The following is a 17,391-nucleotide window of genomic DNA, read 5'->3' on the forward strand; positions in this document are numbered from 1 at the left end:
GCTACTTTGTTAGGACTTCGTCGAATAGATTAACAATTGCTTTGTTTACATATACGACAGCGGAGAAGAGGAATACCTTCAAAAGATGGTGCAACTAAAAAAGGAAGCAAGAAAAATGGAGGGCAAAGGAAAAAGGCTGCATCTGAGCAACACTCTCAAATGAAGAAAAAAAGTGGATCCACTCAATACAAAGGCAGAGGGGCAGCTCTTAAAGGGATTGGTGTTTACGTGAATGAGGCAACTGGAAATTCCTTCTACCATGTAAGTTGTTGTATTATGTTGTATAAAGGGATTGTATTATGAACATTTCATTTGTGAACTGTTTCTAAAATATCTAACATTTTTCAGGGTTCAACCTCATCCAAGAAAACCATGTTGTTGCAAAAGTTTAAAAAGCCAAGAAATTCAAATACCAAAGATGGTGGGACTACAACTCAAGAAAGTGTTGTCACCGGAGTAGCAAAAACTCAAGAAAGTAGGAATGAAGGAGCCTCAACCCAAGATTTGTGAATCAAACATGTTATTTTTGTATATTTTGCGGCATAGTAGCCGGTTATTTTGGGGTTTTGTCTGCACTGAGCAACAAATTAGCTTGAAATACTTTGATGCTTAGCTGGTTCTATGTAACTCAACTTCATCATATCACTTACTGGCTTTCACTTATTGAATATTTAGCTTTTGGTTCCAGATTGTGTGCTTCATATTTGCAGTGTTTACACACCCTTAAATATTATTTATGCTTGTTAAAATGAAGGAATTGTAAGGTAGGAAAGTAACATATAAACTAGGGTTAATGGATAAGTAGTCTAATAACAACCAAACTGAAGACATTTAAAGTCTTCTAAGATACAACAAGGGTTTACTAATCATAGGCCATACAAGAATTTACAAAATTAAGACAATTCTAAGTCTTCGAAGGCCTTCAAAATACTACAACTACATACTTCAATAGTTACTTAATCATGAACAAAAAAGAAACAACCACTACAACAAAGCAGAAAAACCATTTGGACATTCGAAGCTTCAAATCTTGACCATCTACAATAGCTTGAAGTTCCTCGTTCTTCGCTTTCACTAACTGAAGCTCCACCATAGTGGACTGGAATTCCTCTTGTCGGTGGTCAAATCTATCCCGGTTGAAGGTGCCCAACATTGTTGCCTGCCCCAGTTGCTCATCTGCCATACTCAATTGCATTCTCAAGTTTTCAATGCATCCTTTGTAGTGCTCCGTCAACTCTGGATCCACCCACTCCCATAGTCCACAATCATCATTTGACTACATACCGCCAAAAAACACAATTGCTGTAATAATTGTTGTGCTAAAGTGAGAGAAAGAAAAAAACACAATTGAACTAACCCCATGACGACTACATCAATAGAAACGACGCAGAGGATTCAAGGGAGTGTTCGAGGTCCTCATCAAAGCCAACCCATGTTTACACATTTTAGGACGCCCCAACCATCGACTTGCTCTTGCGTTGAAGGTGCCGCCACATGAGCTAGAGCTCGACATTGACTCCTCAAATTCGCTATTCCATGTTTTCATAGAAAAGTTAGGGGGAAATGTGAAGAAATTAGGGTTCCCTTCCTTTAAAAGAAGAAATTCGTTATTTGTTCAAAACGACGACGTATCACAATGACCGAAACGACTGTGTTTCATTTAAGCGCCGGTGAGTCCACATCGGATTCTCCGACATCCACGTACTCACTTAATTAAGTTGCCGGAAACTGAACGGAGTTGCTAAATCAGATTAAATTAATACTTTAGTATTTTACTTTACAGACATTGAAGTATGGTACCCAAACCAGAATTTCGAAATAGTTGAGTAATTTAGGTGCCATTAACCCTTAATTTTATTATATTGATGGTTTAATGTTATTTGCTCAAAATAAGATTTATTTAAATTATTTGCTTTATAATCTATAAATGTAACTATTATTATACATATCTAACTTATAAATAATAATATTTTTATACTTTTACATAATTTAATTTTTTTTAAATAGTATATATCATTGTCCGTGCATTGCATCGGGCGTACTAATTTAGATGATATATTACACAAATTTTAATGACAAAAATTGATTTAACGATATAAATTTGTGTTCCTAATTGACCTGTAGCAACGTAAGTGAGTTTCGCACGGGTTTTGATGAAAGCCCAACAGTTTTGAAAAAGCCGAAATATATATTTACAATAGCGCAGTCGGCTTTGAGCTACTATTGGGCTTCAAGAAGGGACCAATCGGCCCACTAGTGAAATTAGCAGAAATGTATCCAATATACGAGTATAAAATATTTATTTTTATTTTATTTTATTATATGTGGGAATGGAAGAGTTGTGGAGTTTGAACTTTTCTTTTTGTTTTTTACCCAAAGGTATAAACTTTACACATTTATAGCAAACATCTTGTTTACTAAAAGTTGGGATAAGTCTAAAATTCTTCTTCTTTTTTTTTTTTTTAAATATATAAATCTGAGTAAGACCTAAAATTCTATTTGTTTTGGTATACTTTTAGGGAAAGGGAAAAAGAAGAGAGAAAAATATCCCCTTTGAATCTTACGTAGCTATTATACAGAATAAAAGGGAGGGGATTCAAAAGTTGGGAAAGTGGCCACTTTTGGAGCATGTAGAATCAAAGCAATTTCTTTATAGCGCTAGAGATATCTATTCTAAATGAAGTTGTGTATAACCCTATAAATAATTGAATTTTAATTTCTTATGTCTTGAAATTGAAGTTGTGGCTACTTTTCCTATCATGGTTTTGCTCATCAAATGTTGATCCCTCGGACGCCTGATCTCTCTGGCGGCTCTGGCGCTTGATCTCTCTGGCGCTTGTACTTGTGTTTTGTGCTCTACCCGGGACGGATCTGGCGTGGACTTTGCTCGGCCTCGGTTGTCACCCTTTGCGGCCCCGTCCCGTCTTTTGTTCGTTCTTGTTGTTTTTTCTCCGTTCGCTTGGGTTTTTTTGTCTTTTTCTGGTTTTGGTTTTTCCGGACTCCCCTTGTTTGCGCCTGTGCTCTCAAGGGTTTTTGTTTTTCTTCAATAAAATTTCTATGTCAGCAGTTTTGCTCATCAAATGAACATATGGCTCAATTCGCTTTTCTCAATTTATTAGTACAATGAGTAATTTACTAAAGAAAAAAACATGGCTAATAATATATATCATACAATACAAATTCAATGTATGTAATAAGTTGCTCCCCTTATTAGCTAGAAGTCTGATTTCACAAACGTCGACAGTATTTGTAAATTCATGACTATAATTGAAATTGCAATGCTCCTTTATTGGTTCAATCTCATTCTTTCAAAAAATAGAAAATAAACATCAGACAATTAAAACTCCACTAATATGAGAAGATAAAAAGAGCGACTAATTTGTAGCCACTAATAATGACTTGTTATTGTTCGACATTATTATGAAAAAGAAGAGTGATTAAAGAATAAAATAATGGAACATAGTAGAACCCACAATTTTTTACGAGGGATAATAGGTTTCTTTTTTGGATTGAACAATCATTAATGGGATAGATGAAAAAGAAAAACGAGTAATTATTAATGAAACGAAAGGAGTATTAATGTGTGTGTTTTGGCCTAATAGTAAGTGGTTAATGTCTAAAGATTGAAACCCTGGATTTGACTCTATTATTATGCAGTTTTTAAATTTTTTTCATTTATTTGTGTAATTAAAATAAAAATGAGTACTTGAAAAATGTTAAAAGTTGCTAAAGTCAAGGCTGAAAATTCTCAAAAAAGGTGTAGTTTGGGAAATGTGAGTTTTATAAGATCCATCAAATTCCATGTTCCACCAAGAACATTTCAAATTTTCCATTCATCTTCAAATTTTATTATTTTTTATATTATTATTATTATTGTTGTTGTTATTATTATTATTATTAGGCCTGAAAAGCATTTATCTAGGATTTGAAGTTCAACAATTTGTTAAGAGAAATGGACGTTGGAGGGTAAATGGGTTATTGACGTGACAAATAAAACAATTCTTTTCACAATTAATTAGAAGTACTTTATAGTACATATATAATATAATTGACATTTAACACAAATAAAAAAGGGTATATAATGTTATCCATTATTGCATGTTCTGATAAGTAAGTGGGCAGAAGACTAGGAGTAGGACAAGCAAACAAATACAGTTGGAGTATGTATATGTATATTTAATTCCTAGATATATATAGATATTCATGGAAAAATTGGCTATATGTACCAACTTTAATTACTATCGACTCGCAAAAAGACTAGCTATAATTACAAACCCCAACCCCTACGCGAAACGTACTCTAGTAATAATATATGTACGTACCACAAAATAAAATTAAATATAAGATTAAATAAAATTACGTACTTAACTCTCATAATCTCATTATACAGACTACAGTTAAGTTATCAGAATTTTATCAGCTACCTTCACTTATAAGTTAAAGATAACGGATTTGAGTTCCACCGATATTTTATTATATAGTTCGAATATAGAAATATGCGATATTACAAAAGAATAAAAAAAATAAAAAAATTTAAAAATTCACCTACACATATCTATGACATGCATGCATGAATGACATTAGTATTTATTTACAGCATAATTATCTTATTGACCATTTAGTAAACTATAGTGAATAAAATTAAATCGGAATAATAGTTATATTTTAAATATGTATTTAACTTGGGAGTAGGAAGTTTTGTTTTTCTTGATCTATTTAAAAAATCTATCCCAATGCAAGCTGTAAATTAAGATGAAAAGAACGTGTCGGTGAATTTTGTTTGGTATCCCAAGTCGCACTCACTTTTTGGCATCCCAAAATTCCATTTTCAATGCACCCAAACTTCGATTTTAATTAATGGAGTAGTATATATGTTAATTTCAATCTTATATATATTGTACGGACGCACACACTGACACATTATATTCTTTTTTTACTACTATAACATGAACCTAAATGGAGTATTTTTTTTTTTTGATCAGAAAAAGAAATATCATATTGTATAATTTCAAAAGATATAGTATGTGATTATTGCGCCACACTTAGTATCACTCATGTATGCATTTTACTCGTGCATGCCAAATATCCATTCGTTGTATATATCATGTACTGATAAAATATATAGAATATGCATGATTAAATTCAAATATCCAATCATTGCATGGTATGATTTTATTTATTAAGGCAGGAGCTAATAAAATCAAAGTATTTGATTGATGAACTTAATAGAAATTGAATGATGAAGAATGACAAACTTTTTCTAATTATGTCTTCTTTATCTTTAGATATATATATCTGTCATATGCTAATTGTATTTTGCAGAAACATATAATATTGAAATAAATAAATACAAATAATTCTAAAGAAAGATTATCGAAAAACGAAAAGCCATTATTTTGACCAGTTTTGAAATCAATAGTTTCTCATATTAGCAGATAGCAGTCTGCAGCTGAATGTTAGGACCGGGTACACGATCGAGATATTACAAAATATTTATTTTGAGAAATTACAACTCAAAATAATTGAAAATATTACAAAGTAAATAATTTGAGAAATTACAACTCAAATAATTCGATACAACTGAAATACACTGTATAAATAAATTATACGTATAAACAAAGTCGAGTCGAGATGAATCTCTTCCCGCAAGAAGATTATCGCCCCGGTAGTGCTCTTCGGTTTGGCGTATCTTCCCCAAAGGTAAAACGACAACGTCTCGTCGGATGTAGCACCACAATCCGGCGAGCTCCGGCGAACTTAATAGGATCAAGAACTGAGCTAGAGGTTGTGCAGAGGGTGTGTGTGTAGGATTGGCAGAATGCAGTATTTGTTGGTGTTGTTTTATGTTTCTGCATGCTCTCCACAAGTCTATTTATAGACATGTGGTAAGTATGAATTCAATACATTGAATTCCACTCCGACGGCTGGAAGGTTGAAGATGTGGCCGGTGGCAGCAGCCATTGAAGAAACTAAGCTGCAAAATCGGAGTTGCCATGCAGAAGTCGTAACTTGCGTGCTTCTGCTGCTGCTGCTGCTGATGACTGTTGCTGCTGCTGCTGATGACTGTTGCTGTGGGCTGGCTTGGGTAAAACAATTAGTTGGGCCAATAAATAAAAAGCCCAGTGGAGTTGGTCCAAAAAATAGTTTGGGCCCCAAACACCAATTGCCAAGATCCAAGATCCAAGATCCAAGTCCTTGGCCGCGGCCCGTACCCGACCCGACCCGCCCGTCCGGCGGCGGCGGCGGCGGCGACGACGACGTCGTCCGTCCGTCCGATCGATCGTCGTCGGCGGCGGCGCGCGTGTGTGTGTGCGCGCGAGGCTAGTACTTAGATCAAGCCCACTAGCAAGCCCACAAGTCAATTTATCAACTCCATGTGCTTTGCTATTCTTATACATGAAAAACATCTCTATGTTTTCCAATGTGGGATAACATAACAAATGTTATTTTCCCTCTTCAACATCCAAACTTTGACATACAATATCTCACTCATCGGAAATCGGTTTTGAGACTTCAAGTATATCACGTTGATCTACTCGAGATGTAGATTAACATCCAATCATTATTTTAATTAAATAATAAATATTTAATTAAATAATAATTTCCAGATATGGCAATAAAACCATATTTCCAACAATCCCCCACATGAGTGAGAAATCAGTATGCGAAAGTATGCAAACACTTAGCTTAGTCCTCTTAAGATACAACATTGCATTTGGAAAGGTAGCTTGTGGCTTTGAACCTGCCATAGTCAATATTATCGAGTATACCGGCGGCCTAGTGGATTGTGTTCCTTGAACTAGTCCTCCTCGGTGTATACTGAGTCAACAATATTGACACAATATTGCTTCAATCCTTATTCGTTCTCACGTTTGTGTCCATTACAGGCCTTGGAACACCTCTTTGGATTCATAAGTGTTTCAATCGAAGCGGCCCCACTTCACACTTACATAGGTGACTCTTAACTCAAGTATCCTGCTATACTTGTCCTCTTCGAGGAGTTCTAGAGTCATTAAAAGTCAAAGACTTAACCTCACCACGTGCAGGTTTCCGAACACTCACTGTTCTACAAGGAATAGGCAATTCGAGTGTTCAACACACGGATTTTCATAGCTTAGTTGTCCCATTGAACCAAGTTCTTGGGATCCTCCAGTCATCATGGTTGGGTTGCCACTATGATTATCCTTAATTTGTGGACTTCAAACCCATTCCCCCTAACAGTTTATACATCTGATCTCGATGGATACTTTTTGTCAAAGGATCCGCTATGTTATCAATTGATCTTATATAATCAATTGAGATAACTCCACTATTGATCAAATGTCTCACGGTATTATGACGTCGACGAATATGTCTCGACTTACCGTTATACAAATGGTTTTGTGCTCGTCCGATAGCAGCTTGACTATCACAATGAATTATTACGGACGACACAGGTTTCGACCAACATGGAATATCCTCGAGGAAATTTTTAAGCCACTCGGCTTCTTCACCAGCTTTATCCAAAGCTATGAATTCTGATTCCATGGTCGATCTAGAAATACATGTTTGCTTCTTGGATTTCCAAGACACAGCACCACCCCCCACAGTGAATACATAACCGCTCGTTGAAAACGAGTCTTTGGCATCAGATATCCAATTTGCATCACAGTACCCTTCAAGTACAGAGGGTTCCCTAGTATAATGAATCGCATAGTTTTGAGTATATTTCAAATATCTCAAAACTCTTTCAAGAGCTTTCCAATGTTCATTACTAGGGTTAGCTGTAAAGCTGCCCAACTTGTTGACCGAGCATGCTATATCGGGACGAGTGCAATTTGTTAGATACAACAAGCTCCCAATAATCTTTGCATATTCTATCGCGTCAACAGGTTCTCCTTTGTGTACACTCAAATGCACACTAGGTTCCCATGGTGTCTTAGCTATTGGCTTGTCAAAAGCGTTGAATTTCTTTAACACTTTCTCAACATAGTGAGATTGTGTTATAGTAATACCATCAGGTCTTCTTAGAATTTTAATTCCAAGGATAACATCAGCTAAGCCCATATCTTTCATGCTAAAATTTTTACTTAGCATGCCTTTGGTTTCTTGAATCACTCGGGAATTACTTCCCATGATGAGCATGTCATCTACATAAAGACAAACAATAACATATCCATTATTAGAATTCTTAATGTAGACACATTTATCGCACTCATTGATTCTGAATCCATTTGACAACATTACACTGTCAAATTTTAAATGCCATTGAAGCGGTGCTTGCTTCAACCCATATAAAGACCTTTGAAGTTTGCATACTTTGTGCTCTTGCCCAGGTACTACAAACCCTTCAGGTTGCTTCATATATATTTCATCTTCCAACTCGCCATACAAGAACGCAGTTTTCACATCCATTTGGTGAATCTCGAGATTGTGCAAGGCAGCAATAGCGAGAAGCATCCGAATAGATGTTAGTCTGGTCACAGGTGAATAGGTATCGAAGAAATCGTACCCTTCTTTCTGCCTGAAACCTTGAACGACAAGTCGGGCTTTGTACTTATCTATAGTACCATCAGATTTGTACTTCTTCTTTAGGATCCATTTGCATCCTAAAGCTTTACTTCCAGGTGGTAGATCCACTAACACCCAAGTATGATTCTGCATAATGGAATCAATCTCAATATCGATGGCTTCTTTCCAGAGAGCTGCATCTGAGCCAGACATAGCTTCTTTAATCGTCACCGGTTCACCATCTAGCATCAAGACAACATAATCCGGTCCATAGACATTAGCTTTTCTAACTCGTTCCCCACGTCTCGGTTCTACATCCATAGGTTTAGACCTTGGTCTTTTCCTATTAGGTGGTACATGATTAGAACCCGTGGCATCATCTACTTGAGTAGAATTACTAGCTACTTCCATAGGTTTAGAACCTGTAGCATCACCATCAACTCCATCATTAGAGTTCGATGTACCTTTATCCTTGTTAGGATAGATATTTTCAAAGAATATAGCATTCCTTGATTCTATCGTTGTCCCAACATGTATATCAGGTATCTCCGATCTGTGCACTATAAAACGATAGGCACTGCTATTAAGTGCATGACCAATGAAGATACAATCCACCGTTTTAGGTCCTATTGTAACTTGCTTTGGTAAAGGCACTTCTACCTTGGCTAAACACCCCCACACTTTGAGGTATTTATACGAAGGTTTCCTTCCTTTCCATAGCTCATAGGGAGTTACATCTTTCCCTTTGAGTGGAATCTTGTTCAAGATATAGTTGGCCGTTAAGACAGCTTCCCCCCACATGTTCTGGGGTAATCCTGAACTAATCAACAAGGCATTCATCATCTCCTTAAGAGTTCGATTCTTGCGTTCAGCAACGCCGTTAGATTGTGGTGAATAAGGAGCCGTCGTTTGATGGATTATACCACTTTCGTTGCATAATTCAGCAAACGGAGCTACATATTCTCCACCTCTATCACTTCGAACCATCTTAATTCGACATCCAAGTTGATTCTCGGCTTCATTTTTGAAGTTTCTAAAAGCTTCAATAGCCTCATCTTTACTTTTCAATAAGTAAAGGTAACAATACTTTGTGCAATCATCTATAAAGGTGATAAAGTACTTCTTGCCACCTCTAGTTTGCACGAACTTTAAATCACAAACATCGGTGTGAATAAGTTCCAATGGTTGAGTGCTCCTTTTTACCGATTTAAACGGTAACTTAGCCATTTTGGCTTCAACACAAACTTCACATTTTTCTTGTGAGTTGTATTCATCAACTTTTAGTAAATTCATTTTTACTAATCTCTTTATAGCATTTAGATTAACATGTCCAAGTCTACAATGCCATAAATCAGAACACTCAATCAAGTAAGCAGAAGAGGTTGATGCATCTTTATTGATTTTAGCCTTGGCAGGCTTACAAGCTCGTACACCAAGTTTGAAAAGTCCTTCGGAGGCATAGCCTTTCCCTAGGAACTTTCCCCACTTGCGTATTACAACATAGTCAAATTTGAAAAACAATTCAAAATCCTTATTCGTAAGCCTAAAGCCCGAAATTAAATTCTTTCGGACAGTTGGAACGTGTAATACGTCTTTTAATGTGATCTCCACGCCCGACGTGAGTTGAAGAATCACATCTCCCATGCCAAGGACTTTGGATGTCCGCTCGCTAGCCTCCATTATCGTTTTGTTTTCCACTTCTTTGTAGTTGTGGAACAACTCACGATTTATGCATATATGGACGGTAGCGCCGGTGTCCACGAACCAAGCGTTCGGGTTGTCCACATGATTCACCTCGGAGATCATGGCAGCAAAGTCATCGTGGTTCCAATCGTCGAAGTCCTTCTCGACGTTGTTCACGTTGCCATTTGCTTTCTTCCGCTTTGGCTTGCGGCAATCCTTAGCCATGTGACCTTTTTTGTCACAATTATAACATACACCATCAAACTTTGATGGTTGACTACCGCTTTGCTTCCCTTTACCCTTATTATTAGGGTTAGGGTGACCACGTTTGTTGGAGGGACCGCCTTTCTCGGCGAGATTGGCCTTTGCCTCCATTGGAGTTTTTCCCTTTTGATCACGACTTCTCACGTGATCCTCCATTTGAAGCTTGGATATTAATATCGGCACGGACATCTCCGAGCGCTCATGCTTCAAAAGGTTTTGAAATTTCCTCCAACTAGGAGGTAATTTCTCTATGATGATTGCAACGAGCAATGCATCCGCCAAGGGCATCCCTTCGGCTTGAACCTCATGTGAAAGATTTTGGAACTCTTCCACTTGGTCCATCAATGGCCGGGAGTCGACCATTTTATATTCCAACCATTTGGCGACAATATACTTGGTAGTATTTGCCTTGTCCACTTGATATTTCAGATCAAGGGCCTCCCACAATTGTTTCGCGGTTTCATGAACCTTGAAAACACGATAGAGCCGTTCGTCCAGAGACATGAGAACGGTGTTACGGCACAAGTAGTCGCCGCGGCACCAGTTCAAATATCCGGCACGAATTTCTTGGCTTGTCTCCCCTTCCCCTTCACTCGGGGTTGGAGGTTTATCCTCCATTAAGAATCCGGCAAACCCCACGGTTGTGAGGTAGAATAGCATCTTCTCTTGCCAATATTTGAAGTTCTTGCTTGAGAACGTTGATGGTTTCTCGGCAAGACCAATAGTTCTAGATGTTGACGATGAAGCCCCCGTTGATGCAAACGAGGAAAATATTGACGACGTGGTTGAACCGATGGTTGCAGAGGTGGTGGAGCTGTCCATATTGACGTCGGTGTGAGCCATTTCTCGAACGTGTATCAACGGCAGAGAAATAATCTTCTTGCGATTGTTAGGACCGGGTACACGATCGAGATATTACAAAATATTTATTTCAATCTTCTTGCGATTGTTAGGACCGGGTACACCCAAACTTCGATTTTAATTAATGGAGTAGTATATATGTTAATTTCAATCTTATATATATTGTACGGACGCACACACTGACACATTATATTCTTTTTTTACTACTATAACATGAACCTAAATGGAGTACTTTTTTTTTTTATCAGAAAAAGAAATATCATATTGTATAATTTCAAAAGATATAGTATGTGATTATTGCGCCACACTTAGTATCACTCATGTATGCATTTTACTCGTGCATGCCAAATATCCATTCGTTGTATATATCATGTACTGATAAAATATATAGAATATGCATGATTAAATTCAAATATCCAATCATTGCATGGTATGATTTTATTTATTAAGGCAGGAGCTAATAAAATCAAAGTATTTGATTGATGAACTTAATAGAAATTGAATGATGAAGAATGACAAACTTTTTCTAATTATGTCTTCTTTATCTTTAGATATATATATCTGTCATATGCTAATTGTATTTTGCAGAAACATATAATATTGAAATAAATAAATACAAATAATTCTAAAGAAAGATTATCGAAAAACGAAAAGCCATTATTTTGACCAGTTTTGAAATCAATAGTTTCTCATATTAGCATATAGCAGTCTGCAGCTGAATGTTAGGACTGGGTACACGATCGAGATATTACAAAATATTTATTTTGAGAAATTACAACTCAAAATAATTGAAAATATTACAAAGTAAATAATTTGAGAAATTACAACTCAAATAATTCGATACAACTGAAATACACTGTATAAATAAATTATACGTATAAACAAAGTCGAGTCGAGATGAATCTCTTCCCGCAAGAAGATTATCGCCCCGGTAGTGCTCTTCGGTTTGGCGTATCTTCCCCAAAGGTAAAACGACAACGTCTCGTCGGATGTAGCACCACAATCCGGCGAGCTCCGGCGAACTTAATAGGATCAAGAACTGAGCTAGAGGTTGTGCAGAGGGTGTGTGTGTAGGATTGGCAGAATGCAGTATTTGTTGGTGTTGTTTTATGTTTCTGCATGCTCTCCACAAGTCTATTTATAGACATGTGGTAAGTATGAATTCAATACATTGAATACCCGACCCGTCCGTCCGTCCGTCCGGCGGCGGCGGCGGCGCGCGTGTGTGTGCGCGCGAGGCTAGTACTTAGATCAAGCCCACTAGCAAGCCCACAAGTCAATTTATCAACTCCATGTGCTTTGCTATTCTTATACATGAAAAACATCTCTATGTTTTCCAATGTGGGATAACATAACAAATGTTATTTTCCCTCTTCAACATCCAAACTTTGACATACAATATCTCACTCATCGGAAATCGGTTTTGAGACTTCAAGTATATCACGTTGATCTACTCGAGATGTAGATTAACATCCAATCATTATTTTAATTAAATAATAAATATTTAATTAAATAATAATTTCCAGATATGGCAATAAAACCATATTTCCAACACTGAATACCTGACTTAGCACAGTCATTAACTGTACCAATAAGTTTTGGCAACTGCAAAATAATTCTTGCAGGTTACACGTTGAATTTTCTTGGAATTTGTTTATTTAAATATTTCAATGATGTAATATTCTATCTAACCAAGAGCACATATGTGTTGACGAGTAGTGATTGCAGAAAGCCATACATTAAATAAGGCATTAAATTTTGCTACACTGTTAAAAGATTCTCATCAGTTTATGTTCCCAGTCCTTTTTCTTGCACTTGCAGAGAGAGGGTGGTGATTGCAGTATAAAATTTGGGACCAGTTTTTCATCTTTTTATCTTGACATTTTGCTCACTCTTTTTCTAGACTTCTTTTCTCCCCTCACCTTTGTGCAAGAAAATGTTCTCTTAGCATTGCCACCTCTCTACAAATACAAAGTTCTCTCCTTTTTTTTTTGTTGTGCCTGATTTCGAATTTATGTTTATGTGGGGTCTCTAGTTTATCGAATTTATTTTCTGGGCTTCTTTCTGTTTATATTCATTTTACATTTTCTTGCAGTATTTTACATTTCCTTGGCACACACTATTACAATTCTTTTCCCATATTTCCCCCTGAACTCATGTTGCCTTCTTCATTCCACTATTAGCAGAAAACAAAGGTATGCTGCATATGAACACTTATCTTGATTCTTATGTTTCTGTGCTGCTCATAAAGTTGCAGACTTTTCCTCATTTTTGCTACTTTTTGTACGTTTCATGAATGATTTTTTCATCTGCATTGTTTCTGTGTTTGTGTCCTCTGCATTTTGCTGCTGAAGAATGAGAGATTAACTTGATTTTTGCAGAGAGAGATTGAAGGGGAATAAACAAGCAAAGAAATGGCAGCAAAGCTAGATGAACCAGCGCCACACCCTCCTAAAGATCAACTTCCAAATGTTGCATACTGCATCACCAGCCCTCCTCCATGGCGTCAGTCTTTTTTAATATATACTATTTGTTTTTAATACACTTTTTAGTATATTATGGTCTCTCCCTATGATTCTGGATTTCTTGGGCCATAATCCTCTCTTTCTCTCCCTCTCTCTCAAAGTTTAAAGAGATTCAACCTTTTCAGCTTTGTTCAAAAAATTAGATATATCTGTGTGAAGCCGTGGATTTATTGTGGAATGGTTCAAATTTTTGCTGATATCTATTTATTCATCAGAATCCTAATTCGAAATTCTGTTTATAGCATGTAATACATGTTTAACCTCACAATATCTAAACATAGTTCCAAGACAAAAAAACAATGTTACTGCAGAGATAATCTTACATCAAAATCTAGCAGTTTGATGTATGCAAATTGACATGATAAAACATCTCATTTCTTCATTTGAGGTCATTAGCTTTTACATGCTTTCGAATGTAAAATTCTACGGCTGCTCAGTTTCTTGAGCTTCATGAATACTGTGTTTGCACAATTGGTTTTGCAGCTGAGGCTATCCTTCTTGGTTTTCAACATTATTTGGTGGTTCTGGGCACGACTGTCCTCATACCGACTGCATTGGTTCCTCAAATGGGAGGAGGAAACGTGAGGCGTTCAAAAGCAGTTTTCTTGCATCTGAATTTTGATATGATTCCTTGTTGCTTAGTATCTCTGCTTGCATTTCTTCAGGAGGAGAAAGCAAAAGTTATTCAGACTCTGCTGTTTGTTGCTGGGCTCAACACCCTCCTGCAAACATGGTTTGGAACTCGATTACCTGCTGTGATCGGAGGTTCATACACCTTCGTTGCGCCCACAATCTCAATCATCCTATCTGGTAGATGGGATGATCCAGATCCTATCATGGTTCCTCATCTTGATCCTACTGAATCTTTTTCAGGCAGCTTAAAAGCCAAAAAACGCGTTACATCACTTGTGTTCTCAATTCTAATGCATGTTTTAACTGCAAATATGTGCAGAGGTTCAAGAAAATAATGAGGGCCACACAAGGCGCGCTTATTGTTGCCTCGACCATTCAGATAGTGATAGGATTCAGTGGTCTTTGGAGGAACGTTGTGAGGTGAATCTACACACCATTACAAGCTCTAATCTACAGTCAACTTTTGATATAAGCTACTAAACTTTGTCATGAATTATTGCAAATCTCAGGTTTCTAAGTCCAATTTCAATTGTTCCTTTGGTTGCTCTTTCTGGTTTTGGCCTATATGAACTCGGTTTTCCCGGGGTACGTGCAAGCTCCCTCGCCTCCCTACCTGTACTTTACAAACCATTGTGATCTGATCTCTCTTCCCTTGCTTGTTTAGGTTGCCAAATGTGTTGAAATCGGGCTGCCTGAGCTCGTTCTTCTGGTTTTCTGTGGTCAGGTATAGTCTAAATTGGTTTTTTCAACTTCCTTTCTTTTTCTTTCCTTTCATGAAGACTGATTCCACAGCATAATCATCATTTGTTACTGCAGACACTGATATACATAATGTTTTACTGCAGTATCTACCACAACTGATTAAACCAGGAAAGAATATATTCGAACGCTTTGCAGTTCTTATTACCGTGTCAATTGTGTGGATCTACGCGCACATACTCACCATTGGTGGTGCCTACGACGGAGCATCACCACAGACTCAAGCAAGCTGTAGAACTGATCATTCTGGACTCATCAGTGCTGCTCCTTGGTGTGTTCAAATTTCTGCTTATTGATGATTTTCTATGAAGTTGTACAGATAACGAGCTTTGAATCGTGCAGGATAAGAGTGCCGTATCCCTTTCAATGGGGAGCGCCTTCGTTTGATGCTGGTGAATGTTTCGCGATGATGATGGCTGCATTCGTTGCTCTTGTTGAGGTACTATGCTGTCTGATTATTTCTCTTCAAAACAAGAATCTTGCTTGCTGTGTTTCCTTGAATTCTCCAAAAATGTAATCATCATTTGTGCTTTTTATGGCAAGTGTAGGCAACTGGTGGCTTCATTGGGCTGTCTAGATATGCTAGTGCAACCCCGTTGCCACCGTCCATTCTGAGCCGTGGCATAGGCTGGCAGGGCGTCGCCACCTTGCTGTCCGGTTTATTTGGAACCGGAAACGGATCATCAGTATCCATGTAAACTAAAAGATTTTGATCTTTAACAAACAAGACAATGCTCCTATGTCAAGCTATATATGATACTAGTTTACTTCTCTTGTAGAGAGAATGCAGGCCTTATAGCAATGACTCGCGTTGGCAGTCGAAGGACGGTGCAGATATCTGCTGGTTTCATGCTTTTCTTCTCTGTTCTTGGTAACCTATCTTGGAATTCTTCTACTCAGATTAGGAAATGAACAAATTAAACATCAATTTATATATATATATGCACATGTTGTTGGCAGGCAAATTTGGAGCAGTTTTTGCTTCAATCCCAATGCCTATTGTGGCTGCTTTCTACTGTGTCTTCTTTGGGTATTTTGGTGAGCATTTGAGTACTTCAAAACTGCATCAACATCTTAGTTTTTTTCATATGACTTAAAACAAGATTGTTACATCTGCAAAACAGGTGTTGGTGGCCTAGCTTTCCTCCAATTCTGCCAGCTCAACAGCTTCAGAAACAAATTCATACTAGCTGTTCCCACTTTTCTGGGCTTGTCTGTGGCTCAATACTTCAACGAGTACACCGCCATCAAAGGATACGGCCCCACACACACGTCGGGGAGATGGGTACGTGCAGCTACTAACTACTCTTGGTCTTGATCAAGATCAACATGAAGTAGTGCTGTTCGATCACTGATTATTTTGATTGGTTTCTTGGCAGTTCAACGACATGGTGAACGTGCCCTTCGCCTCCAAGGCCTTCGTGGCCGGGGTGCTGGCGTTCCTCTTCGACAACACACTAGACAAGAAGGATCCTCAGATAAGGAAGGACAGAGGCAAGCATTGGTGGGATAAGTTCAAGGATTTCAAGACTGATAATAGGAGTGAGGAGTTCTATTCCCTTCCTTTCAATCTCAACAAATATTTCCCATCTGTTTGACTCATTTCTGAGCTCATTGGACAAACTTTATAGCCGTTGTTTCTTTTCAAATGTTTCATTTTGCTGTGTGGAACATTTTCTTGTTGCTGCCTGTCAACATTGCTCACTGTATAAATGTAGCAGCAATGAGGCAAGATTGCTGCTTTTCATTGTGTAAAATGTGCTCGATAAGAGCTCGATCGAGCTTGATTTAGTTAATAATCACATGAGGTGTTGGAGCTCGAGAAAAGATATTCGGCTCGATTCAGTTACACCCATGTTTGGAACTGTTTGAAAATCAATGAGTGAAATTTTAGAGGTATTTTGAGAAGCCCAAATGTCCACAACAAGCCCATTATGATGTAAGATTGGGAAAATTGGATGACATAGAAGTATTTGGGCTTCTCTAAGTTGTGCATAATAATTTCAGCTAGCAATTGTGGGCTTTATTGGTCACCAAAAATACTAATAAAAAAACAATTGAAATATATAAATACACTATATTCTAGCAAATGTTTATTATAGAATAAAAAAATTATAAATCTTAAAATGATGTAATATGTAGAAAATAAACATTAGAATTACACGATCCCCATATT

At 37.3% G+C, this 17,391-nt stretch overlaps 1 protein-coding gene across 1 annotated transcript; it reads left to right on the forward strand.

Annotated features, from left to right (window-relative positions):
- Positions 1 to 13,076: 13,076 nt before the first annotated feature.
- LOC131021198 (nucleobase-ascorbate transporter 6-like) lies at positions 13,077 to 17,042 on the forward strand. Its single transcript, XM_057950297.1, has 14 exons — positions 13,077 to 13,493; positions 13,680 to 13,803; positions 14,307 to 14,404; positions 14,489 to 14,662; positions 14,776 to 14,876; positions 14,966 to 15,041; positions 15,121 to 15,180; positions 15,302 to 15,486; positions 15,558 to 15,654; positions 15,764 to 15,909; positions 15,995 to 16,086; positions 16,176 to 16,253; positions 16,340 to 16,500; positions 16,595 to 17,042. Exons 2-14 carry the CDS (start codon positions 13,713 to 13,715, stop codon positions 16,811 to 16,813), a joined length of 1,578 nt encoding a protein of 525 aa, XP_057806280.1. The 5' UTR covers positions 13,077 to 13,493; positions 13,680 to 13,712; the 3' UTR covers positions 16,814 to 17,042.
- The last annotated feature ends 349 nt before the right edge of the window (positions 17,043 to 17,391 follow it).

This window comes from Salvia miltiorrhiza, chromosome 4 (assembly GCF_028751815.1).
Source record: "Salvia miltiorrhiza cultivar Shanhuang (shh) chromosome 4, IMPLAD_Smil_shh, whole genome shotgun sequence".
Taxonomy (NCBI): Eukaryota; Viridiplantae; Streptophyta; class Magnoliopsida; order Lamiales; family Lamiaceae; genus Salvia; species Salvia miltiorrhiza.

Bases quoted from the DNA above. Each gene is read 5' to 3' on its own strand.
- LOC131021198 (XM_057950297.1), top strand. From the start codon at position 13,713: ATGGCAGCAAAGCTAGATGAACCAGCGCCACACCCTCCTAAAGATCAA. The intron at 15,181-15,301 runs GTATAGTCTAAA...GTTTTACTGCAG, and splicing joins TTCTGGTTTTCTGTGGTCAG to TATCTACCACAACTGATTAA. The intron at 15,487-15,557 runs GTGTGTTCAAAT...TGAATCGTGCAG, and splicing joins CTCATCAGTGCTGCTCCTTG to GATAAGAGTGCCGTATCCCT.